The sequence below is a fragment of the Chrysochloris asiatica genome, unplaced genomic scaffold, assembly GCF_000296735.1.
Source record: "Chrysochloris asiatica unplaced genomic scaffold, ChrAsi1.0 scaffold00010, whole genome shotgun sequence".
NCBI lineage: Eukaryota > Metazoa > Chordata > Mammalia > Afrosoricida > Chrysochloridae > Chrysochloris > Chrysochloris asiatica.
The window spans coordinates 3,820,094-3,847,889 of NW_006408528.1; the positions used below are offsets into that span (position 1 = coordinate 3,820,094).

The 27,796-nt window shown below is 36.9% G+C and overlaps 1 protein-coding gene across 1 annotated transcript in view; it reads left to right on the top strand.

Moving 5' to 3' along the window:
- THSD7A (thrombospondin, type I, domain containing 7A) overlaps positions 1-27,796 on the top strand; it is a 306,380-nt gene that overhangs the window by 266,013 nt on the left and 12,571 nt on the right. The window contains exons 18-24 of the mRNA XM_006834388.1: positions 4,088-4,241; positions 8,326-8,470; positions 10,290-10,405; positions 14,888-15,005; positions 15,231-15,376; positions 15,818-15,992; positions 23,721-23,894. Coding sequence (XP_006834451.1) covers positions 4,088-4,241; positions 8,326-8,470; positions 10,290-10,405; positions 14,888-15,005; positions 15,231-15,376; positions 15,818-15,992; positions 23,721-23,894 — 1,028 coding nt within the window. The remainder of the gene's footprint in view (positions 1-4,087; positions 4,242-8,325; positions 8,471-10,289; positions 10,406-14,887; positions 15,006-15,230; positions 15,377-15,817; positions 15,993-23,720; positions 23,895-27,796) is intronic.

Sequence of the window (27,796 nt, forward strand, 5' to 3'; positions counted from 1 at the left end):
GGGAGAAAGATGAGGATTTCTACTCCCGTAAAGATTTACAGCCTCAGAAACCCTGTACAGGGTCGCTATGAGTCAGAACCGACTCCATGGCACTTAACAACAACAACAACATGGAGTCTGGTGTGGCTCTGCAGGTTAATGCACTGGACTGCAAGGTCCACTTGAACCGCAAGGTCGGCAATTCAAACTCACCAGCTGCTTTTTGGGAAACCCTGTATAGAAGCACTATGAGTCAGAATTGACTCGACAGCACTTAACAACAACATGGTGGCCCTCTGGTGCCATCCTTTGCCCCTCCACTTGATTCTCCCCCATGTATTTCTAATGGAGTTCAGTTTTCCCACAGCATCATTCTCTCACCTATGAAAAAGAGAAAGGCTGAACTGACAATTAAAAAAAAAGAATTTAAATGTTCTTTGCCCTGGGGTTAAAATTTGATCAAAACAGACTGTTGGTTCTAGAGTGATTAAAAAAAAAAAATCATAAATATAAAATTAAATTAAAGCAATAAATAAGATATATGTTCAACAAAAATAGTTTTTAGGAAACTGTGACACATTCAAGGGACAGAATTCCAAATGTACTCATTAAAAATTATGCCTTAAAGTAATAGCATAACATAAAGTTGATTTTCTTTTTTTCTTATTTGGTACCAATAGTGAAAGTTTGCTCCTTTTTTTATGAAATGAAAATATATGTTTATAATAGTCTTTTAAGAGTGATTATCTCTGCGTGATGGAATTATATAAATTATATTTCTTTTAAGTTTCCTAAAATACATGTATTACCTGTATAATAAAAAATAATATATAATGAGAAAATCATTTTTCAATGAAACCCACACATTTTATGTCCATAAGTACTTAATATAGCACTGGGCATCTTTTCTCAACTTTGGATCAATAGGTAATTTTTCGAGTTAATCCTAGTGCACGGTGTCAGTGTCTGTAACATGAATGCAATCTTTCCTAAGCAGCAAATTAAACTTCTAAGCATTAAGCTAGCCCAAGTCTGCCCATGTCTTCTCTAAGCTGCTGTCACAGAATACTGCATTTTAAAGGTTAAAGGTAAAAAATTTTGCTGGGAATCTAAATTTTCCCAAAGAAATGTATATTTTTTCCCCAAGATTTAAATCATGTACACATTCATCTCTGCATTTTTATTGTTTTGTATATATTCATCTACTCTACAAAAAAAATGTAAAGGTGAGTATATGGATTTTTTTTCAGGTTACAAAACAAGTTAAGACACAACCAATGGTGTAATATTTGAGTCTTTGAATTTATCCCATAGGAAAATGACATTTCCCTTAAATTTGGCAGCACTGTATAGAAAGGTGATTCTGTAGAGCAGAGTTGTGAGATGCAATGTCCCAAATCATTGTACATTTATGAGAAAAGGTGGGATTCTAGGTATAATTGGTAATGTTAAGTCAGCTGACAGTTTAAAACACTGCAATGAGTTTGAGAGGCTTAAGAGCTCCTGATCTTTCCTTTTCATGTCTTGTAACACGGGTCTCTTTCCAAACCCATTAATTTGGCTGACCTTCTCACAGTTACAGATGAGGGATAAATTTTTTCTCTTCTACTAGACAAGTACCCAGAGAGATTATTAGCTACAGTAAACAAACAAACAAAAAAAGTCAGATCCTACTAACTTTAATTAGATTTCCAAGAGAGAAGTAAAGAGCCCTGCATATAATAGAATAAAATTGAATACAATGGTTGTTTATTTTTTTAAAAAGAAAACTAGCAATGTAATATTTCAAGATATAGGAAGATTCTGTCAAAGAAACAAATGGTAGCGTAGTGGTTATGAATCGGGCTGCGAACCACAAGGTCAGTAGTTCAAAACTACCAGCTGTTCCACGGGAGAGAGATGAGGCTTTCTGCTCCCGTAAAGATGTACGGCCTCTGAAACCCTGTACAGGGTCGCTGTGAATCAGGATTGACTCCACGGCACATAACAACAACAACGTTAAAACAGACAAGGATGATTTTATTTTAACAGTATCATTGCAAAACATCAGGGGGGTGGAGTGGGGTGCCATGGAGTCGATTCCAACTCATAGCGACCCCTACGTAGGGTTTCCGAAGCCATATACAGGAGCAGAAAGCTTCATCTTTCTCCCATGTGACGGCTGGTAGTTTCAAACTGCTGGCCCTGAGGTTAGCTATCTGACAGGTAGCCACTATGATACTCTAGTGATTATTCCAACAGCAGAAAAGATCAGAACAAAGAATGAAAGAAGTCTATAGCAGAGGCTGAAGGAAAACAGAAACCAAAACAAAAGTTGTCAAGTGGATTCCAATTTCTGGTGAACTTGAGTGAGTCAGAGCAGAACACCATAAGGTTTTCAATGGCTGATTTTTTCTGTTGTTAATTTCCAGGCCACCTGGATGGACTCAAACTTCCTAACTGTTACGTTGTTAAAAGCTGGCATGGGCTATAGGAAGAGCACAGGAGAAACTTGAGAGGTTGATCATTGGAATGGAGGTTTACAGTTAGGACCATTTGGTTTAGAGTGCTTTCTTTTCTTGTGATGAAGCAGCCTAGATCCTGGTAGATTTGTGGAGAAGGAAATAAGGGATTCTTTTGTTAGATGCTACCAGTTGTTCTTGTTGTATGCCACCCAGTTGATTCCAACTTTAAGGACCTTGTAGTACAGAGTAGAACTGCCCCATATTGGTTTCTTAGGCTGTAACCGTGGTGTGGCACTGTGGGTTAATACACTAGACTGCAAGGTAGGTTTGAACCTCAAGATCAGTGGTTCAAACTCACCATCTGCTCTTGAAAACCCTGCATAGGGTCACTATGAGTCAAAACTGACTCGGCAGCACTTAACAAAAAACAATATTTACGGAAGCAGATTACCAGGTTTATTCTTCCACCTTTTCAGTTAGCAGCCAAACATTTAACGAATGCACTACTGGGGCTGCTTGTTAGGAGCTTGGTGATTGTAAAGCCTGCTAGCAAGAGGAGGGTCAGGAACATAGGAGTGTATATATACTGAACTCACAGCCATGGAGTCGATTTAGACTCATAGTTATCCTGCATAGGGTTTCTGAGACAGGGACAGACAGTGTCATTCTTTCTCCCATGGATGGTGGCTTTGAACTGCTGATCTTGAGGTTAGCAGTCTGGTACTTGATCAATACTTTGCAGTAAATCATTTTCCAAGACACAAAGGGTGAGAGGAATTTTTTTAACTATTGTTGCTCTCTAGGATGCTAAAGCCAAGGGAAATTTTAACTTTTTCAATTCAAACACATTTAGAGCAGTTGTATTCTTACTACTGTAATTATCTTTGTACTTCCATTTTTTTAAGACTATAAAAATTAGCAACAGATGGTAAGCTAAAATTACCTTTAAAAGGAAACACCTGATAAATGCCTTCAGTTACATTTGGAAACACTTATTGAAACCTCGCACTCATAAACTTAGTCTTCTACTGGCTAATGGTGGTGGTGGTAGTGTGCCTTGGAGTCGGTTCTGACTCATAGCGACCCTGCATAGGATTTCCGAGGCTGTAAATATTTACAGGGGCAGAAAGCCTTTCTCCTGTGGAATGGCTGGTAGTTTCAAACTGCTAACTTTGAGGTTAGCAGCCTGACTCGTAACCACTACGCTACCAGAGAGTATGAATTAACTTGGCCTTATCTGCAAAGTCCACTGTTTCTTGGAAAGAAAAGAAAAAAAAATATTATATTCCAAAATTGCTATCCCTCTCTTAAGCTCATTGGAATACTCTTCATTATTTTCTGCATCATATAAAAATGTAAATGCCCTCTCCTTCCAAAGGAAGCTCATCTAACACTTACTGCTTATATACACACAGTGACTATTATTTCAAAAGAGCATGACCACACATGCAAACATATTTAAATTATGATAAAATACTACAAGTATTTATGGGAATCAGAGATTCTTTTAAATCTTCATTTTGTGGATAATTTTGGTTTATTAAATTTAAAAATTCCTGCTCCCTTTCCCCATGATGACAACTTACGGAGAACTACCTATCCTATAGATTGACCATTGTTCCAGCTGTCCCAGTTGCTTCACGGACATGTATGTTTTCTTCTAGATGCATGCAGAACACAGCAGATGGCCCCTCTGATCATGTAGAGGATTACCTCTGTGACCCTGAGGAGATGCCTCTTGGCTCCAGAGAGTGCAAATTGCCATGTCCTGAGGACTGTGTGATATCTGAATGGGGTCCATGGACCAGATGTGCTTTGGTGAGATTATTCACACTTACATTAATGTGGAGTTTGCTTAATTATTTAGCGTGAATTCTTTGAAGATATTGTTGTTGTTAAGAGCTGAAAGTTGGTTCTAACTTATAATGACCCTGTGTAGAATTTACAAGGAGTAGCTGGTGGATTTGAACCACCAATGTCGAGGTTAACAGTCCAGTGTGTATCCTACAGCACCACACCAAGACTCCAATTTTTTAAAGATGTTACTGTTGTTTTTGTTAGATGCCATCAAGTTGTTACTGACTCACAGTGACCTTCCACAACAGAATGAATCACTACCTAATCCAGTGCCAACTTGAGCCCATTGTTACATGTATGCCCATTGGTACTGCCACTGTGCCAATCCATCTCAGTGGGGGTCTCTTTTTCACTAACCTTCTACTTTACCAAACATGATTTCCTTCTCCAGGGACTGGTCCCTCCTGGTAATATGTCCAAAGAATGAGACAAAGTCTGGCTATGCTGGCGTCTAAAGAGCTTTCTGGCTGTACTTCTTCCAAAACAAATTTGTTTGTTTTGGGGGAAGTCCATAGTATTTTTAATATTCTCCTCCAACACCATAACTCAAGTGCATCAATCTTCTACGGTTTTCTTTATTCGTTGTCAAATTTTCACATGCATATGAGGTTATTGAAAACACTATGGATTGCATCAAGCACACCTTGTCCTCAAACTGATACCTTTACTCTTTAACACTTTAAAGAGCTCTTGTGCAAAAGATTTGTCTAATGAAATCTATTGTTTGATTCCTTGACTGATGTACCCATGAGTGTTGATGGTTGATCTGAGCAAAATGAAGTCTTTGACGACTTCAGTTTTTCTCCAATTATCTTGATGTTATTTATTAGTCCAGTAGTGAGGATTTTTGTTTTCTTTACGTTGAGGTGCAACCCATACTAAAGGCTGTGGTTCTTGAATTTCAGCAGTACATATTTTAAATTGAATTCATTTTCAGTAAGCAAAGCTGTAACATCTGCATAACACAGGTTGTTAATGAGTCTGCCTCCAATCCTGATGCCACATTCTTCTTCATTTAATCCAGCTTCTCAAATTATTTGCTCAGAATATAGATTGAATAAGTATGATGAAAGATCACAACCCTGGCACACAACTTTCCTAATTTTAAACCATTCAGTGGTCCCTTATTCCGTTCAAGTAACTGCTTCTTGGTCTATGCACAGATTACACCTGAGCACAATTAAGTGTTCTGGAATACTCAATCTCCACAGTGTTGTCCATAGCTTGCCATGATGTAAACAGTCAAAAGTCTTTGCATACTCAATAAAACACAGGTAAATATCTTTCTGGTTTTCTCTGCTTTCAACCAAGATTCATCTGCAGTTAGCAGTGATATCCCTCACTCCACATCCTTATATAAATCCAGCTTGAACCTCTTAAAGTTCTCTGTCAATGTACTTTTGCAGTCATTTTTCAATTATCTTTAGCAAAATTTAACTTGCATATGATATTGTCTGATTATTTCTACTCTCTTTGGAATGGGACAAATATGACTCTCTCCCAGTCAGTTGGCTAGGTAGCTATCTATCAGATTTCTTGGCATAGATGAGTAACTGCTTGTAGTGCCATAACAGCTTGTTGAGATATTTCAATCTGTATCCCATCAATTGCTGAAGCCCTGTTCTTTGCCACTACCTTCAGTGCACTTTGGACTTCTTCCTTCAGTACCGTTGCTCTTGATCATATACTACCTCTTGAAATGGTTGAACATTAACCATTTCTTTTGGTACAATGACTCTGCACAATCAAGATGAACTGAAAATCACTGGCAGTTGGAATGCAAAAGTTGAAAACTAAGAGGGAAAGATCAGTAGTTGGAAAATATGGCCTTGGTAATAGAAAGGATGCTAGCGATCCCATGATAGAATTTTGTAAGACTAATGACTTCTTCATTGCAAATACCTTTTTTTAAACAGCATAAAAGACAACTATACACATGGGCTTCACCAGATGAAATACACAGAAATGAATGACTATATCTGTGGAAAAGCTCCATATCATCAGCCAAAACAAGGACAGGTGCAGATTGTGGAACAGACCATCGGTTGCTTGTATGCAAGGTCAAGATGCTGCTGAAGAAAATTTAAACAAGTCCACAAAAGGCAACATATGACCTTTAACATCTCTCACCTGAATTTAGAGATTGTCTCAAGAACAGATTTGATCAATTAGACACTAAAATAATCGAAGACCAGAAGAGTTGTGGGATGGCATCAAGAATATCATGCAGGAAGAAAGCAAAAGGTCATTAAGAAGACAAGAAAGGAGGAAAAGACCAAAATAGATGTTGGAAGAGACTCTGAAACTAACTCTCCAGTGTAGTGCTTCTAAAGCAAATGGAAGAAATGAGGAGGTAAAAGAGCTGAATAGAAAATTTCAATGAAATGTGTAAAACCTGAAGTTATAAAGCCAAAGGGAGAAGAACATGCTCAGTATTTTATCAAGCTGAGGGAACTGAAGAAAAAATTCAAGCCTTATCTTTCAATACTGAAGAATTCTTTAGGCAAAATATTGAATAATGCAGAAAGCATCAAAAAGCTAGAAGGAATCTTTAAAGACAGTACTAAGAAAATAAGTAATTTCAATTTTAAATCTGTTTCCACGCCTCATTTACCAAAGCCAGGTATGCGTCTTTGGCCATTTCATTGTCCACCAATGTCCACCTCACACTGGGATAGTTTAATCTGTTGCAATCTTTAATTTTCCCCCCAAGGTCATTTGCAAGTTCATTTGCAGACTATTATATCCTAAAGAGGCTAGCATAAAGCTATGAAAAGGCAAATGTCTGGGTACTTGTGTACTTCCAAGATAATGACTTAAGTCTTCTTTCAGTACACTCACACTCTAGACAGGGAGAAGACCTTTATTTCATTCACATATATGGGTCAGTAAGTATTATTTATTCTAAGACACAAAGATTAAGCTCTCAGCTGCTGAGAGAGAGGTTGGCTGTTTGAACCCATCAGCTTCTACATGGGAGAAAGCTGAAACCATCTGTTTTCATAAAGATTACAACCTTGGAACCCATGTGGGGAAGTTCCACTCTGTCCTGTCAGGTCGTTATGAGTTGGAATAGACTGAACAGCCACCGGAGTTGTTCTGGTGGTGTGACCAAAATACAATGGGGAAAGAGAAGGAAGCAGTTATTTCAGGCCTTCAAAAGTCAAAGAAAGCTTTTCCTTGTTGCCTCTTCTCTGTAGAACTGAAATATTTTAGAACAAGATGGTGCCAGTATATAGTGGTATGTCAGGCTTTCTCCGTGCTAAATTACCTTTAAGTGCATATGTATGTATGTATGTATATATGCATGCATTATTAGAACAAAGGTTGCTAACAGCTAGATAGTTATGTAAAATTACTCTTAAATCAGTTTTATTTCATTTCAAGATTATCCTGGTGTGGTATTGCTTATACATAAACCCTATATAATCACTAAACTGTTAGCCTCAATGCTGGTGGTCCAAAACCACCATCCACTCCTCCAAAATCCTACACAGGGTTGTTTGAGTCAGAGCTTACATGATGGCACTTAACAACAACAACAAGAGATTATATTATAAAATATATAATTTCAGTATTAGACATGTATGGCAATGAATGTAACCATAGCTCTGGTAGCATGGTGGTTACGAATTGGGCTGCTAACTTCAGGGTCAGCAGTTTGAAACTACCAGATGTTCTGTGGGAGAAAGATGAGGCTTTCTGCTCCCATAAAGATTTACAGCCTCAGAAACCCTGTGCAGGGTCGCTATGAGTCGGAACCTACTCCACGTCACATAACAACAACAACAACGTGTGTATATGTGTCATGTGATGTGCATTTGAGATGTAGAATCATTGGACCTTATAATTAGATGGAACATCAATATTTCATTTAAAACCTTCATTTATATATACAGAAACGGGGACATAATGAAGTTAACTGAGTTGGTAACGCTAGCTCTTGTTCCAAGCATTCTAATTCCTACTTAATTTGCTCCCTAATATACTAGCTATTGTATGTCTATTATTCACCTTTCTAAGGAGATGTATTATTCTTTGTAAGTCTTGCAATCAAAGCAGTTTCCGGCAGAGGTCAGCTGATCCCATCAGACAACCTACTGAGGACGGGAAACCCTGCCCTGATGCTGTTGAGAAGGAGCCCTGTAACCTGAACAAAAACTGCTACCACTATGATTACAATGTAACAGGTACGTGCATAGGCATTTGATTAGGGAGTTAAAGGCCAAATCCCATGTCTGTCAGCTCTGAAGACCCTCAGTCAGCATTGTTCATCTCCATGTAGACAGAGCAACGTGCCTTTTGGGCATGCTGTTTTCTCTTCAAGAAATAATTATTTATTAAATGATAGAACTATGTATGTTATAAGTTTTAGTAAATATCATGATCTGTAGAATGATGACATCATATAGCCATTAGCCCTTAAATTAGGTTCTGACTTGTCTTAAGTGATCCTATTTAAGACATCTGTCCACTTTGGGAAGGCACAAGTAAAATATATTTTCTCTACTGCTATAGATTAATTGAAAGATACATGCCCTTGTTGGAAAGATTTTTAATCACTATAACATATGGGAGAGGCAACAACTCTTGAGGTGTGAACAGTTTATTAACATGATTAGTCTGGTATAAAAAATCTTGAACCAGCTGAAGAATAGGTGAAAAAAAATGTCAATGTAGATATGTCAAAGGTAGATATGAAAAAGGATATATAGTTTTCAAATGTGATTTTTTTTGTGACTCTCATCTTGTACCTGATGTGGCACTAAGAGATAAATACTGGTCTGCAGTTCAAATCCAGCAGCTCCCTCAGAAACTCTGTAGAGGGTCACTATGAGTTGGAACCGACTAGATAACAACAACAGTATGTTAAACTAGTCAGATATGAGTACTCTAGGAAAGAAAATATTTCATTAGTTCATAGATGCTTACTTTGAAATTTTTTCCAGCTAACTTCCACAATGAAACAAACTTTAAAAATTGCACAAATAACACACGGCTGCCAGACTGGCTTTTTGTCCTTTTGCTTATTCTCTTCAATTTCCGTTACTAACACAAAATAAATCGTAGTTCTCTGGGACATTCTCTTATCCTGGAAAGAAAGTAAAATATTATTTAACAAAGGACATACAATGAGAGAATTAAATAAATATGGCAAAAGTGATTTTGAAAAATAAGATAAGTATGAGAGGGTTTCCAAAAGTTCATGGAAAAATGGAATTAAAAGATAATGGGATTAGGCTGTGTGCTGGCAGCCAGGAGGCAGGCTTGCAGACGGTGCCATTTGGTTGTTAAATGATTATATATTCCTGAGTATTTTTGCATACAATCAAAAAAAAAAAGGGGGGGGTGGTGGAATCGAAGCAAATACTGTTGAATGATGATGCATGGAGGGAATTGTAATCATTGCAATGAAACAAAATATGATAGCATTAGTGTAAAACCAATGTTCTCCCATGTAAACTCAATTCAATATAAAAAGTTAAAAAGAAAAAATAGAAGATAATGGGATTTTCCCACAAACTTTTAAAGCACCCTCTTATACATTTTAAAGCCTCCTAAATGTGGGTTCTAAGTGAAATTCAAAGTGTTTTCTTTGCCTATAGTAACATGGTTAAAATATCACTCACATCAATTACTACTATTATTTTGTAAAAATAAAAATATTACTAAAATTACAAATTCTATTTTTATTAGGAAAAAGATTTTTAAGTGATATTTGATCTGGAAACCAAAGCTTTTTTTATATAATAACACCAAATTGCTAAGATGGTCAAGTAGACATCTATATGCCTTCAAGAATAATCCTTGAAGCTATGTACAACCCCAGCAATTCCTCTGACTCCTGATATGTTCAAAGCTGGGACCCATATGCTCTGCATGTGGGATGATTGATCGTGAGGCTTAGGAAGCAGTTGTGAATTAAATATGGGTTTCAGATCATCAGAGTTCCCTATGAAATCTGTTTCATACATAACCTTATGTTCGGATGGGCTCCCTTCTTTTCAGACTGGAGTACATGTCAACTAAGTGAAAAGGCAGTTTGTGGAAATGGCATTAAAACAAGGATGTTAGATTGTGTTCGGAGTGATGGCAAGTCAGTTGACCTGAAGTATTGTGAAGAGGTAGGTGGATAATGTGTTATATCTTTGTGAGTAAATCCTTCCCTGATCATTTCAATTCATGCTGAGCCAAGTGACCTGTGTTCCATGCAGCCCATTGCCAGCAGATGTTTTCCTGCACGATTCACAGGCTGTTAAATGCCCTCTTGAAAAGAGACAGTGTGCACACTTCTGATTTTTACATATAATTTCCTGTATTTTGTTCTACTTGGAGCCCCAAGGTATGCTAATTAGCCTATTTTGAAAGAAATGCTTGGGGGACAATAAGTAATCAAGGTGAATGAAGGCAATAAATCTTAATCCAAGTACTCATCATCTTTTGTAATTTGATGTGAATTTTGTGTAGTGCCTGGGACACCTGCCAAGTTCCATCGTTTATTCTCTCTGTTGCTAAACATTGATTGCATGTGGTTTGGTAGTGGATTTTGATATTAGGATCTAATACCCAGCTGTGAAAGTCTTAAGTACTCAGATATGGAAAAGGGAGAGCTTAAAATTCAGACAAAGGAGTGGAGTCTTTCACAATCATCTTTTAGGTACAGAGAATTACAACTGTATACTTACAATATTTACCAATTTATAGAAATAATGTCATCGGTTCTAAATATGACCTTATAAATTGTGAGGAAATGTATTTGTTGGCCCTACTTAGTCAACAGAATAAAACATTTCATAATGTAATTAACTTGTGTGTTTTCCATATTGAAAGAGAACTCAGGTTCCTGATAGGTTTTGACTCACCATGTATCTGTCTGAGGCCCACTGTGTTAAGAAGGAACCAAGATAAGCAGGAAATTTGATAGATTTGGAATAGACTGTGAGACATATATAACCTTACAGGGTTCGGCAGACATGGTGGCCACGACTTCTATCATAATGTCTTGGAGGTTATTATAAACCCAGAGAAAATTGTTCTAACTCCTTAGGGAAAATTGAGATTGAAATATTTTAATCTATTTGTTATCCTCACTACTGTAACCTAGTTTAACTTGCTTGTTTCTCTGTCTATGGAAGCAGAGCTCCTAGATGTGCTGAAAATGCCAAGCTATATAGTTAATAATTCTTCCTACTATCACCTCATATTTAAAGCATCATAAAAGGCAACATCTTATAATTTTTTGAAAGTAGTAACACTGAACTGATATGACAATTATAAAAATAATATTACTAATAAAGATTATTACAGTAATATAATACCCAGATTTTGTGATTCTAATTGTTTAACATGTCCTTCCCCCCACCCCGCCCCAAATACATGCACAAGTACTCTCGTAGATGAAAATGAGTTTTAAGATAAAGAGCTCCGACAGCTTTTTTGAAAGCTAAACCTAAATCATACAAGCCATTTTAAGCTATTTCATATAGCTACAGATAAATGTATAATTTGCATCCTTTAGTTGTTTATTGTGTTTTTGTGTTGTTTTTTTTTATTTTAAGTAAAATCTTGAGAGATCAATAATTTTAATTAATTGGAATCTGGATAAGTTTATCTTATGTGTACAAATACTATATAATATTTGAATAATTCTATGATGTTTAGGAATTCAAACCATAACATTGTAGTAAACATTATCTTCAGGGAGAATGGGGCTACTCTCTGCAGGAATGTATTAAATGGCTTATAGTCCATTTTATAAGGAGCTTTTATATTCCATTTTATAAATGGCTTATATTCCATTTTATATATAGTGGTTACGAGTCGGGCTGCTAACCTCAAGGTCAGCAGTTCGAAACTACCACCCATTTTCCAGGAAAAAGACGAGGCTTTCTGATCCCGTAAAGATTTACAGTCTTAGAAACCTATGCAGGGTCGCTATGAGTCAGAACTGACTCTTATGGCACACTACCACCACCATTCCATTTTATATGTCCAGTGGATGCAATCAGATTTAATAATAGCTCTGAGAGAAAAACAGATTATCTTTTATCAAAAGATCAATCCTTTATGAAAAGATTGACTTCATACCCATTAATATATGTGCAAAATCCTGGTAGTTTGCAACTGCAGTAGATCATTCTTGGTCCTTCTCTAATGGCCAAAAAGAAAGATGGCATTAGTACTCAACAAAGAGGGAAATTATGGTTAAACCCACCTATTCACAGCATTTAATCTTTTTGTTTTTCAGATATTTACTCACCTGATACCTACTTATTGGTTTCTCTTCCAATATTTTGTGATTTCTGAATAGATTTCTTTTAGTTTATGATAGCTATAAGAGAAATATATAATAGATGTAAGAAAAAATATATACACAGGTTTAAAATATCTTATTAGTATCTACCCAAAGTACCTATAAATAGACATCATCTTTAACTTTTAGTGAAATAAATAGATCAGTATTCATGGATTTGAGATTCAAGCTCTCCGTGAAGCTGTAATCCAACATAAATGTAATAATATATCACTTTCATCATATTACCTCAAGATTCATATCTAGAACTCCCTGTAACTGTAAGTGACTTTATGGTAAAAGTCTGTATGCCAGGTACTCAGCATTGACAAGACTCACAGGTGGAGAATGTAATGGGAGGGTCTGCAGAAGGGGCAGTGCACAAGCTTCCATTTGATCCTCTTCCAGTGCATAAAATAGAGTTTAGTTATACTAAACACAGCATAACATTTCAAGAAAAGTATCATGTGCCATCTTCCTCTACTATATCTATTGTTGTTGTTGTTATGTGCTGCCAAGTCAGGTCCAATGCACAACGACCCTGTATAGGGTTTCCAAGGAGCGGCTAGTGGGTATGAACCACTGACCTTGGGGTGCAAACTGACCTTGCATCCCAATGCATTATCCTGCAGTGCCACACCAGGACTCTTCTACTGTGTATATTGGACACTATATTGGACACTATGTACATCTCTTCCATGCAGAAATAAAAAAGGTCTTGAAAAATTCCAGGGATTACCAGTTAAATATTTGTAATCTCTCAGACTTCCCTATTTTAATCCTCTTTAGTTCCTTAGACTTCTTAAATGTTGGAATACGCAGTAGAAGAGTTTAAAACCTCTTATTTGTAAAATATTTAACTGTAAATTTTAGTATTCTTAGTATTAAGTGATAAAACTCAAATGTCAATAAAATGGCATGACATTATCTGATAAGATATTTAACACAAAAATAACTGAATTATACCACAGTTACGTGCTGAAATCAATTTTATAAGAAAAAAAAACTTTGTTAAAAAATGTTGCTGTTGTTGTCAGGTGCCATCGAGTCGGAACCGACTCATAGCGACCCCATGCACAGCAGAACGAAACAATGTCCGATCCTGGGCCAACCTCACTACCGCTGTCACACTTGAGTCCATCAATGATGTCACCTGGCCAATCCATCTCGTTAGGGGTCTTCCTCTTTTTCTCTGACCCTCCACCTTACCCAGCATGACATCCTTCTCCAGCGACTGTTTCCTCCGGACAATATGTCCAAAGTAGGAGAGACGAAGCTTAGCCATCCTGGCCTCCAAGGAGCACTCTGGCTGCACTTCTTCCAAAACAGACCTATTGGTTCTTTTGGCAGTCCATGGCACTTTCAGTATTCTCCTCCAACACCACAACTCAAAGGCATCAATTCTTCTACGATCTTCCTTATTCACTGTCCAGCTTTTGCATCCATATGAGGCTATTGAAAATACCATGGCCTGGGTCAGGCACACCCTAGTCCTCAAGCTGACATCTCTGCTCTTCAGTACTTTAAAAAGTTCCTGTGCAGCAGATTTGCCCAATGCAATACGTCATCTGATCTCTTGACTGCTGCTTCCACGAGTGTTGATAGTTAAACAACGAGTACATATAAAATATTTATAATACAAAATGCTAAAGACCCACATTTCCTTACTATTGATATCAACTACTTAGAACTGAGACTTTTACAGTAGTTTAATAATTATATTAGCCTTAAGTGACAGTTTACCTTTAATAACTTTCTCTTGCTCTTTAGATTTACACACATGCAAAAATAAATAATATACCAATCATCATCAATCTATACGTTAATGATATTAGGATAAGTACTGAGCTCCTAACCACAAGGTCAGTGCATCAAACCCACCAGCTACTCCTCAGAAACCCTATACAGGGTCACTATGAGTCAAAAGCAGCTCAACAGCGTTTAGCAATAACACAAATGTAAAGAAAAGTACTTATTTTTGTTTGTTCCTCATTTAGGAAATACAGAAAATTTAAAATATCATCTATATTTACTCATTGCTTATTGAAAAGTTCCAACAATACATAAAATATCGAGTCCATGGGCCCCTCCATTCATCTTGTACCTCCTTTTTCCCTCTTCTAGACTGAACAACTTCATACTTTTTTACAGTATGGGTCTATGTTCTCTAGATTTTTTTTTTTTTTTAATCTATTATGCAGCTGGCTTGTGTATGTGTTCTCTCTCTGTCTCTTCAATACCCATCTCTTCACCAATACTATATCCCAGTCATACCTCTATGTTACTACAAATTGATCTCCCTCTATTCTTTTAGCTTGCCCTGGAGAAGAACTTGCAGATGAACACATCCTGTATGGTTGAATGTCCTGTGAACTGTCAACTTTCTGATTGGTCTCCATGGTCAGAATGTTCTCAAACATGTGGCCTCACAGGTTTGTTTGTACCTTACTTAGCATTAGGGTACTGGTAAAGGAATATGGAAAAAAAAAGTCATTGCTTTTAATATCAAAAAAATCTTCAGAAAACTTAGATTGTCTTTTAAAAATCACTAAGCCTTCCTTGTTCTTCATTTCTTCTCAGGAGATCTCTATGATGCCATTTCCTAATAAGCTGGTGCAACTATAACATATCATTGCATTACTTTGTATCTTTTAAAGGAAAAATTGTTCGAAGACGAACAGTGACTCAACCCTTTCAAGGTGATGGAAGACCATGCCCCACCCTGATGGAACAATCGAAACCTTGCCTCGTGAAGCCCTGTTATCGGTGGCAGTATGGCCAGTGGTCTCCATGCCAAGTCCAGGTATCAAATCAGGAGAAATTGTGCTAGAATGTGTGTTCTTTATCTACAGAAACTCAGTTTCAGAATTTTTTCCCAGAGCTTACAGATGTCAGGTTTCTCTTCAAGGTTTTAAGTGCCTTGCCATTTCATAACTATTTAATTAGTTTTTATTTATAAAATTCCCTGTCCTGTGTGGTTTTGTGTTTTTTTTATCCACAAAATCATTTGGAGACTGATCTGTGTTAATGAGAATTTATTTGCCTGTCTTTGGCCAGAAAACAAATAAATTGTTCAGTGTATGCTTTATAGCTCATTCCCCCCTGGGGCTTCTTCCCTGGGGTTTCAGATGCTTCTCTTAGCATTCATATATCAAAGTCAGTGGTGCAGAGATGACTGTACGTGATGAGCTCACTAATGAATTATTTTTCTTTACTTAATGAGTTATTTCTTGCTCCATTCCAGGATGCCCAGTGTGGAGAAGGTATTAGAACAAGGAACATTTCTTGTGTAGTGAGTGATGGATCAGTGGATGATTTCAGCAAAGTAGTGGATGAAGAATTCTGTACTGACATCGAACCCATTATAGATGGTAATAAAAAAATAATTCTGGAGGAAACCTGCACACAGCCTTGTCCAGGTAACAATAGAAAAAAGGAATTCATATTTTGTTGATTTCTTCCCGGGACTGAGGCTAAGGAGGAGGAGTTACATATTTAGCATGAGTTAAGGGATGTCCGCATCCTTCTTATCAGGAATAGCTATGTCAAGGAGCCTCAAATTTCTGTCACCAGACTCAACCTTTGGATTATAATTTCCTCAACAGAGAGGCCAGTGAAATGTAAATATTTACACTAGGGTAAGGAGTTCTGGTAGCATAGTGGTTACCAATCGGGCTGCGAACCGCAAGGTCAGCAGTTTGAAACTACCAGCTGTTCTGCAGGAGAAGGATGATGCTTTCTGCTCCCATAAAGATTTACAGCCTCATAAACCCTGTACAGGGTCACTATGAGTCTGTTCTGACTCATAACCACCACCACCAAGCAACATTTATAATCTGTCTCCAGTATCATGTCAGCAGCTAAGTTCATATGTAGGCTAACTCTAGTAAACAGTAGATAAGAATATAAAATACAAAAATACAAACACCAACTATTCTTTCCACAGCACTCTCTCTTCCTCAAATAGCGCATTGCAGTGGCCACACAGAACTCAGACCCCACACTCACAGTTATAGGGTGTGTTAGGGAAGGTAACAGGTTACGATGCACCATCAGAAAAGGCTCAGGGCACAGTTCTTTCTGTCAGGATTGTCTCTCTTCAGTCGTGTCCACAGGTAGGCGTCTCTCTGACTGGGCAATGTTAGAAGTCTCTTTTAGGTCTGCTGATAAATGCCCACAGGGCACAGCATTATACTATAAGCCTCACTCAGAAGGCATTCAGCTCTATCTCTGTTAGTAAGCCGAACTCCTGCCAATTAAGTACCCTGAGGCATCACTCTCTGTAAGGAAGTCTCGTGCCGCAAGTCACTCCACTTCATGTGCTCCATCGGCTGGGAAGCCCACTGCTCTGTCTTGTGCTCTGGATCTTTGTTCTGCTGCTGCTGCTCTTCTGCCACTCCTCTGATATCACAGCTTTCTGTCAAGGTCAAGGAGTTTCCATGTGCAGGGATCTTGGGATCCAATGGACACACTCCTCTCTTGGCTCGTCTTTGATGGTAGTCACATTCGCCCCTCCTGCTTGTGAGATGGCTCATGGTAGAGTTTCAAGTGTTTACAATTAGAGTGAACTCTGTTACTGTCCACAGCTGAATCATGTCATTCTATCACTATCTTCTACCACCTTCTCTAACCCAGACCCATCAGGAAGAAAGTTGCTTGGTGGGAGTTACAAAGACAAAAACTAGAAGAAGCATATTAAATCATTCACTACACCACAGTAAGAAAAAATTGTAAGAAATTTGGCATACTGAAAAAGGTAATGAAGTAGGCAAGTGTTTTAGAAGAAAGGCCCAAGAGAAAGTTTAAAGCTCCATGAATAGTCAGTCCACTGAAAGCCTAAAGTCCTTATAGCTTTTCTAGAAAGGGAAAATAAGATATTTCAAGCAAATGGCGGGTGCAATCAGGTAGTCAGTGGTGCCTAACTCACAAATTTGCTTAGAACCAGCCATTTCCTTTAAACAACAACAACAAAAAATTAAAGCATTTCTGTGCTATTTAATCAGCTACAATAAAGATACAGAGCTATTTCATTACCACAAGTCTGTCTTTTTAGTTACAGTCCCCACAACTATTCCTAACCTCTGGCAATCTTTAGCTTTGCTCCATTGCTACAATGTTATGATTTCAAGATTATTAAAAACTGGACTCATATAATGTGTGAGCCTTTGAGAGTGGCTTTTTCGCTAAGCATAATGCCCTTGTGATCTATCCAAGTTGATGCATGCATAAATATTCTGCTCTTTTTATTGTTCAGTAATACCCCATGAAGGAACCCTAGTGGTAGAGTTGGTTAAATGTTGGGCTGATGCAGTTTGAACCCACCAGGAGTAAGGAGAGGCAATCAGCTTCCATAAAAACTTACAGCTTTGGAAATCCTATAGAGCAGTTCGACACCATTCTATAGGGTCACTATGAGTTGGAATCAACTTGACAACAGTGGAAAGTATTCTGTGATGTGGAGACACAACAGTCTGTTTCATGTTTTGAAGGTCATTTTGTTTCACGTTTGGGGCTGTTACAAATAATGTTGCTATGTATTCTTGCACAATCTTTATTTTGTTTTATTTGGATGTAAGGTTTCGTTTCTCTGGAATAAATGCCCAGGAATATTATTGCATGGTTGTGCGGTAATAATGTATCTATTTTTCTTGTGTTTTTTTGTTTGTTGTTTAGCGTCCAAACCACTTTCCAAAGTGGTTGTAAATTTAACATTCCAACCAGCATTGTGTGAGTGAGTCAGCATCGTCACATCCTCATCAATACTAGGTTTTGTCATTATTTTTTTGTTTTATCTTGTTAGGATGTCATGATATTTCACTGGGATCTTAATTATTTGTCTTCTGTATATTATTGTTACTGAAAATTCACTTCATGTCTTTTCTCCATTTTCTAATCGAATGTTTAGGGTTTTTGTTTGTTTCCAATGATCGAGCTTCATAAAGTTTTGGGTATTTTTATTTCCTTACAATGTTGTTGTTAGTGCCTTCAAGTTGGATTTTTTTATATATATGCTTTTTATTGTGAATTGAGTAAAGGTTTACAGAGCAGATCATCAGCTTTACATTCAAAACACCATACACTTTGTTCACTGTATGGTCACAATCCCCTCCATGTACCAACAGCTAACAACATTACTTCTATTCACTTTAACTATTGCATTCCTCCCTGTATATCCCACTATCTTTATCTATCCTCTGGTAACTTTCCTCTTGTTGTATATTACCTGCCCTGTCATTCATGTTAACATGTGTCTACCCTCTAGCTTATGAATAATTCCCCATCCATAACCATCATAGATTCTTTTATAAAAAAAAACCTTGTTTTGATTTTTTTAAACATTGGTCTCATACAATGTTTTTCCTTTTGTGCTTGATTTGTATCACTCAGTAGAATGTCCTCTCAGGTTCACCCATGTTGTGATGTGTTTCACAGATTCATTCATTATTCCTCAATGCTTTGTAGTATTCCATTGTGTGTATTATACTGAAGTTTCTTTAACCATTCTTCTATTGATGGACATTTAGGCTGTCTCCATCCTTTTGGTATATCTCTTGTAGGCAGCATATTGAAGGATCCTGTTTTCTTATCCACTCTGCTCTTTATATCTCTTGGCTGATACATTTATTCCATTTACATTCAGTGTAATTATTAATAGGTATAAATTGAGTGGCTGTCATTTTTTTGTGTATTTTTTGTGGTACTGCTAGATTCTTTGTTCCACATAATTTTCTATGCTGAGTTTATCTTGTTTGTAGGTTTTCTTGCCATTTTCATTTCTGTTGTGTTAATGCTTACTAAGTCTTTCTGATTTTCCTCTTTTTTTTATTTTGATGTGTAGGTGTCTTATTTTCCTTTGAGGTTACTCTGTAATTTATTATTATTATTACCTGCTTAAAATGTCAATTTTATCTTGAAATCTACTTCTTTGCTATTTGGAAGTTCTGTATCTACACTAGTCTTTCTTTTTGCTTTGTACTTGACTTCATTATGCATTGATACCTCTGGTCACTGTTTTCAGTCTTGTAAGTTTGTTTTACTTTGGTGGTGGTGGTTGTGTGCCGTGGAGTCGGTTCTGACTCATAGCGACCCTGTACAGGGTTTCCGAGGCTGTAAATCTTTACGGGAGCAGAAAGCCTCATCTTTTCCCGCAGAACAGCTGGTAGTTTCAAACTGCTGACCTTGTGGTTAGCAGCTAGAGCTCCTTTGGTTTACTTTACTCACTTCTATATTTGGGTGGTGTTGTCATGAATGGTAATCTCAAATTGTTGGTCCTCAGTCCGAAGAACACCCTCTAGCATTTTTTTTGCACAGTCTAGTCACTGCAAATTATTTTAATTTCTGTTTATCAGGAACTATCCTAATTTTACTGTTGTACTTGAGGGACAGTTATGCTGGATATATGATTCATGGTTGGCAATCATTCTCTTTCAGAATTTTGCATATGTCATTCCTTTGCCTTCTTGCCTGCATGGTTTCTGCTGAAAAAATCAGAGCTTAGTCTTATTGGTTCTGCTTTGCAGGTAACTTTTCATTTTTCTCAAGCTGCTCTCAGGGTATTTTCCTTGACTTTGATTTTGGAAATTTTGATTATGATATGCATTGGTGATTTTATTTTAGGATCTATCATATTTGGAGTTTGTTCAGCTTCTTGTATTCTTGTCTTGTCTTTCCTGATGTTAGGGAATATTTCTTCCAACAACTCTTTGGCAATTTTCTTTGAGTTTGTGTCTTCCTATTCTGGAATTCCAATCACCTGTAAATTGTTCCTCTTCATGGTATCCCACATAATGCTTAGGCATTCTTCAGATTTTTCATTCTTTATTCTGATTGTTCTTTTAGCATACTAGTATTGAGAGATTTCTCTTTAAACTCCATTACTTCACATGTACTCCATGGCCATTTCAATGCATTGTCCATTTCTGAGATGTTAGTATTAGTCTTCTGGATTTCTAATTGCAGGTTTTATATTGTTTCAAAATTTGCATTTATTTTGTCAGTTTGTTCTTGTAGTGTTTTCCTGAATTCTTTTAAAGTTTTTATTGTGTTCTCCTTGCTTTCCTTGATTTTTCTATTGATCCTTTGATGGTACCTAATTATCATTCTTTGAAATATTTTTCAGTTAGTTTTATTATGTTTTCATCTTAGTCATTTGTTTTAGCCATTCTCTCTCTATTGCTTCTTCATGTGAGCTAAAATTATCTTGTCTCCAGGGCATTATGATGATGTTATATTTATAAAAACAAGATGTTCATTAGATGCTTGAAGAAAGGATGTGACAGCATTGTTTCTGGCCCTAGATAGAGTTCCTATTGGCCTCAGTGTTACTTACATTCAGTGCACTCAATCCAGAAGTAGTTTGTGTGGACCCTTGATGGAGCTGGTTTCAGTGTCTGTTAGGACAAGAAGCCAGCTGGTGGCAGGGTGACTGGCTAAATCTGATCTGGTGGCTCTGTAGGTTTTGTAGGTCTGGAGCTCATCCCACCTGAATCCAGGCACTAAAACAACACACTGAAGAGGCGCAGTTGGCTCCCACCTCTTGCTGGCCTGGCTCCCAACCATGGCTCTGAACTTTCATATGGCAGTGTCTGTACTGGGTATAGATGAAGGGGGGAGCTGGTCAGACTTCTGGTCACCAGGGGAGCTTGGGGAAAAAGAAGAAACTGCACTTTTTCCATTGCCCATGTGAACGCCAAGCCCCCCTCCACTGCCATAGCTGCTCACAAGATAGTGGGGCTTTGTCTGGCCAGCTGCTCACCATTCTCTCTCTCTTGCTGTCCCTGCTCAACCTATCCTTCCAGAAAGCACTCCATCCACCTCTCTAAACTTTCTTCTGAATTTCAGGGTGCCAGAATTTTCATCTATATCTGTTTTGTTTTGTCTCTTGTATCTTTGTTGTACATGGTCCATGTAGTGTATCTGCCTTGTCTGCCATCTTGCTAGAAGTCTGACTTGATTTTTTAACCTACAAAACTAGCCTTGACAACAGCTTTCCAAGATATTCCAGCTTCAGTACCCATTTATTTTTCAGGACTGTTATTCCAAGCATTGATAAAAGGTGTTTTCAAATTTTTTCTCTCAGTCTGCAACTTTTCTTTTCAGATTCTTAGCAGGGTCTATGGAAAGAATGATCTTAAAAATGGGTTTATGGATCATGCTTTTATAAACCATGTCTGAAAACTCTTCGTCGAGTGCTAGATTTTAAAGATTTTTTTCCTATATGTTCTTCTAAAGGTTTTATATTATTACATTTGTATTTATATCCAAGGTCAATTGTTAGTAAATTTTATATAAAATGTGAGGTTTAAGTGAAGTTCCTGTTTTTGTCTATGAATACACAGTTGTTCCAGAATCATTTGTTCAAAAGATGAACTTTATTGAAACACCATTGCATCTTAGTGTAGGTATATTTCCCAATTATCTATTATCTTTGCTTTCTCTATGGGCTTTCTCTTTAACCCACTCAATACAGTCTATATTCCTGTTACCTATATAGCATTTCTGTTGTAGTTCAGTCATTTTATTTGTTTGTTTTTGTTTCTTTTTTTTACTTACAATGACCCCATGAGATAGTAGAACTGCCCCATAAGGTTTAGTAAGATGTAATCTTTATGAGAGCAGATCTCCAGGTCCTTCTCACATGGAGCCACTGAGTGGGCTCGAACCACCAATCTTTCAGTTTGCAGCAAAGTACACAACACTTATACCAACAGGACTCCTTTGTATCAATATAATTAAAAAGTTGTAAAATTAGATTGTTGTTGTTATTGTTGAGTGCCATTGATCTGGTTCTGATCCATAACAACCTTTTATAGGGTTTCTGAGGAACAACTTGTGAGCTTGAACCACTGACCTTGTAGTTCAAAACAACTTTTCAGTGCAGTGTATTAATGCACAACACCACACCAGTACTCCTTAAAATTAGGTAGAGAGTCTATAATATCTTAAACTGACTACTGTCTTTTAGGTCTAAAGGAAGCTACCAATACCTTCTTCATTTTTCTCTCATTCTCACTTTTCTAAAAGATACCCTCTAGAGTGGCTTTCCTGATAAGAAAAACATCAGTCTATCCTGAAAAATAAATAAATACTCAATAGAAATGCATATATATATATATATATATATGAGTATATATCTAGGAGTGTAATATATATATATATATATATATATATACTCACTAAAAGACTTGAATTATAATATTTACAGCAGTGATGTCCATGATAGGAAAACTAAATCCCCACGTGACCATCAACAGTGAAAGATGCCAGCATAAAAAAAAGTACATTATGTTTGAATTTCATATAACATAAAGGAAACTTCTGAGGTTTGGGGAATGGTCTGTTAGTTGACTTGGTTGCATGGGTATATATTCAGATTGTGGGAATTAAGCTAGTTGTGTATTTATGATATGTGAATTTTTTGCATGTTTGTTATGCTTCAGTAAATAATTAAATAAGAGCAGATGATTGAAAATGTGGAGAGGGAACATGGAAAGTATTATTGTTACTACCACAGCTGCTCAATCAACTGCCCAGCTCTATTCCTCTGAGAAAAAACAAGAATATAACATAAGTAGCAGCTACCTCATCTTTATGAAATAATGAATTACTCTAAGGCAACTTCTTATGCATATTTAAGTTTCCTTCACAATGATGATAAGGTATGTAGAGAGTTCTAATAAAATATTTATTGTCTCTTGGTTGTGGTGGTATTTACGTACCATGGAGTCATGTCACTTCTGACTTCTAGTAATCCTGTATAGGGTTTCTGAGACTGTACATCTTAATGGGAGCAGAAAGCCTCATCTTTCTCCCGTAGAGTGGCTAGTAGATTTGAACTGCTGACCATGCAGATAGCTGCCCAACTCACAACACACTACTCTATCAGAGCTACTTGTTGTCTCTTAAGAGTAGGTAAATCACAATGAACCAACTTCTCTTATGTGATAGTTTACGGTTGATATTATACAGCAGTAACATCCACTCAAAAAAGGTTATAAAACTGTGTACAACCTTTTCAAATTTAAACACAATCATTATATTTGACTGGTATACCCACAAACACCATACAGTGGGAGTAGAATTAAATGATGATCTGGCTGATGAGTCTATGTGGATAAGAGTATATAGTATGAACCTGTGCTTTTCAGGCGACTGCTATTTGAAGGAATGGTCTCCATGGAGCCAGTGTCAGCTGACCTGTGTGAATGGTGAGGACCTCGGCTTTGGTGGAATACAAGTCCGATCCAGAGCAGTGATTATACAAGAACTAGAGAATCAACATTTATGTCCAGAACAGATGTTAGAAACAAAATCATGTGATGGTGAGTGCTACAATTCATGAAATATGTAAGTTGTGTCCATAAGCAAATGCATAGAGCGTAGAATTTTCTGTTTATCATAGTTCTCAAGGTCACATGTGAGGTTGATGGAATTGAATGAACAATCTAATTCTGAATTCTAAAGATTTAGATGAAGGCATTTTTTGTCACCCTTCATAATTAATAGGAAATATTTTTAAGAATTTTTCAGTTTTCTTGATATATCTAGGGGCATAAATTTTGGACACACATAAGAATATTGAATATGTCTGAATCTAGCATTATCTTCAAATTTATGAAGCAAATAACAAAAAGAAAAAATACATGATAAAATAAATGGTCTTAATATAGTCTCAGAATATAAAATCCAATTGTTGTTGTTGTTGTTAAGTGCCGTCGAGTCAGTTCCGACCCATAGCGACCCTGTACAGGGTTTCCGAGGGTGTAAATCTTTACAGGAGTAGAAAGCCTCATCTTTCTCCTGCGGAGCGGCTGATAGTTTCGAACCACTGACCTTAAGGTTCGCAGTCCGATTCGTAACCACTACGCTACCAGAGCTCCTTATAAAATCCAATTACTGGTCCTCAAATTTAATCTAAATTTGACCTAGAACATATACAAACATATATGTGTATAAAACACACAAGTATATACATATGAGAGTAAATTTAAAAAGCAGTGAGACAAAATCCTAAAAACTTTTATTAAACAAAAACATCAAAAGTTCTCAACATATCCTACATCTCATTTAGCTCTAGATACTTTTGAAGGTATTGTTTCCATATCTCCAACCCTTCCCAAAAGAATCCTGCATTCCTTGATTTACGTCTTATAAAAGGGAAGTTTTGTCATCCCTGTGGTACTCACCTGTCACTTTGTCATACTGTGGCGGCTTGCTTGTGGCTGTGATTCTGGAGGCTGTCTCATGGTTATTTTAAAGGAAGCAGTGTCACCCACAGTGGACAGTTTTCAGCTGAGCTTCCAGACAAAGACAGACAAGGAAGAAGGAGAGCCATACTACTTCCAAATATCTAGTTTCTGAATATTACAAACAGCAGAGGAACACTGTCAGCACCAGAATACTGAATATTGAAACATGATGAAGATAACCAGAATATTGTCAGATATAGTGTCTGAAGATGATGGGCCCCTCAGGTTGGAGGCATTCAAAATAGGATTGGGGAAGAACTACCTTCTCAAAGTAGAGTTGACTGTGATGCCATGAATGGATTAAATTTGGGGGGACCTTCATTTGCTGATGGGGCACAACTCAAAATGAAGAGAAACAGCTGTAAACATCCATTAATAACCAGAATATGTAATGTATAAAGTCTGAATCTTGAAAAATTGGATGTTATCAAAATGAAATGGAATGTGTAAAGTTTGATATCCTAGGCTTTAGTGAGCTGAAATGCACTGGTATTGTCCATTTAGAATCTGCCAGTCATGTAGTTTGCTATGCTATGAATAACAAATTGAAGTGGAATGGCATAATATTTATCATCAAAAAGAACATTTCAAGATCTGTCTTGAAGTTCAATGTTGTCTGTTATATCCATATACGTGCTTACGAGGAAGACCAGTTAATAGCACAATTATTCCATTTTATGCAACAAACCCTAAAGCCAGTGATGATGAGACTAAAAATTGTACCAACTTCTTCAGTCTGAAATTGATCAAATGTGCAATCAACATGTGTTGATATTTATGAGCTATTGGAAAACAAAGGTTGGAAACAAAGAGGAAGGATCAGTAGTTGGAAAATCTGGCCTTGGTAATAGAAATGGTGATGGAAATCTCATGATAGAATTTTGCAAGACCAATGACTTCTTCATTGAAAATACCTTTTTTAAACAACATAAAAGATGACTAGACACGTAGATCTCATGAGATGGAATATACAGAAATCAAATTGACTACATTTGTGGAAATAGATGGTAGGAAAGCTCCATATCATCAGCCAAACAAGGCCAGGGGCAGACTATGGAACAAAACATCAATTTGCTCATATGCAAGTTCAGGCTTAAGCTCAAGAAAAGTAAAACAAGTGCACAAAAGCTTAAACATGACCTTGAACATATCCCACCTGAATTTAGAGATCATCTGAAGAACAGATTTAGTGCATTCGAATATCAGAAGACCAGAAGAGTTGTGAGATGATATCTAGAACATCATACAAGAAGTAAGCAAAAGGTCATTAAGAAGAGAAGAAAGAAAGAAAAGACCAAAATAGATGCCAGAAGAGACTCTGAAACTTGCTCTCCAGCATAGAGATGTTAAAGCAAATGGAAGAAATAAGGAGGTAGAAGAGATAAATAGAAAATTTCAAAGGGAAACTTAAGAAGACAAAGTCAAATATTATAACTAAATGTGTGAAGACCTAGAGTTAGAAAACCAAAAGAGAAGAACATGGTCAGCATTCCTCAAGCTGAAGAAACTAAAGAAAAAATTCAACACTAGATTTTCAATATTGAAGTATTCAATGGGAAAAATACTGAATGATGCATGAAGCATCAAAAAAAGATGGAGGAATACACAGAGTCACTGTTCCAAAAAGAAATGGTGAATGTTCTTCTCTTTCAAGAGGAAGAATATGATCAAGACCCAATGATACTGAAAGAAGAAGTCCAATGTGCATTAAAGACATTGGCAAAGAACAAGGCTCCAGGAATTGGTAGAATACAAATTGAAACCTTTCAACAAACTTATGCAGCATTGGTGGTACTCACTCATCTATGCCAAGAAATTTGGAAAACAACTACCTAGTCAACTAACTGAAAGAGATCCATATTTGTGCCCATTCCAAAGAGAGGTAACCCAATGGAATGTAGAAATCATTGGGCAATATCATTAATAATGCATGTAAGTAAAGTTTTGCTAAAGATAATCCAAAAACGGCTACAACCATACATTGACAGAGAACTTCCAGAGGTTCAAGCTGGATTCAGAGGAGGACGTGGAATGAGGAATATCATTACTGACATCAGATGGATCTTAGCTGAAAGCAGAAAATACCAGAATGATGCTTACCTGTGCTTTATTGATTATACAATGGCTTTCAAATGTGTGGATTATGACAAGATATGGACACATTGTGGAGAATTAGTATTCCAGAACACTTAATTGTGCTCATGAGTAACCTGTGCATAGACCAAAGGCAGTTGTTCTGATAGAATAAGGAAACACCAAATGGTTTAAAATTAGATAAAGTTTGCTCCAGGATTGTATTCTGTATGGCGAGCAAATAATCTGAGAAACTGGAATTTATGAAGAAAAATGTGGCATCAGGATTGGAAGAAGACTCATTAATAACCTGTGATATACAAATGATACAACCTTGCTTGCTAAAAGCGAAGAGGTCTTAAGATACTTACTGATGAAGATCAAATACCACAACCTTTGGTATGGGCTCCACCTCAATGTAAAGGAAAAAAAAATCCTCATCACTGGACCAATAAACAATGTCAAAGACTTCGTTTTGCTCAGATCATCCATCAATATTCATGGAAGCTGCAGTCAAGAAATTAAACAATGTATTGCCTTAGGCAAATCTGCTGCACAAGACCTCTTTGAAGTGTTCAAGAGCAAGGAGGAATTTGAGGACTAAGGTGTTCTTGACATAAGCCATGGTGTTTCCAATAACCTAATATGCATATGAAAGTTGGACAGTGAATTAGGAAGATCATAGAAGAATTGATGCATTTGCGTTATCGTTTTAGAGAAGAATATTTAAAAGTACCATGGACTGCCAAAAGAACAAACAAAACTGTGTTGGAAGAAGTACAGCCAGAATGCTCCTTGGAAGCAAGAATGACCAGACTTTGTCTTTAATACTTCAGACATATTATCAGGAAACTTCACTCCCTGGAGAATGATACTTGGTAAAGTGGGCGGTCGGAAAAGAA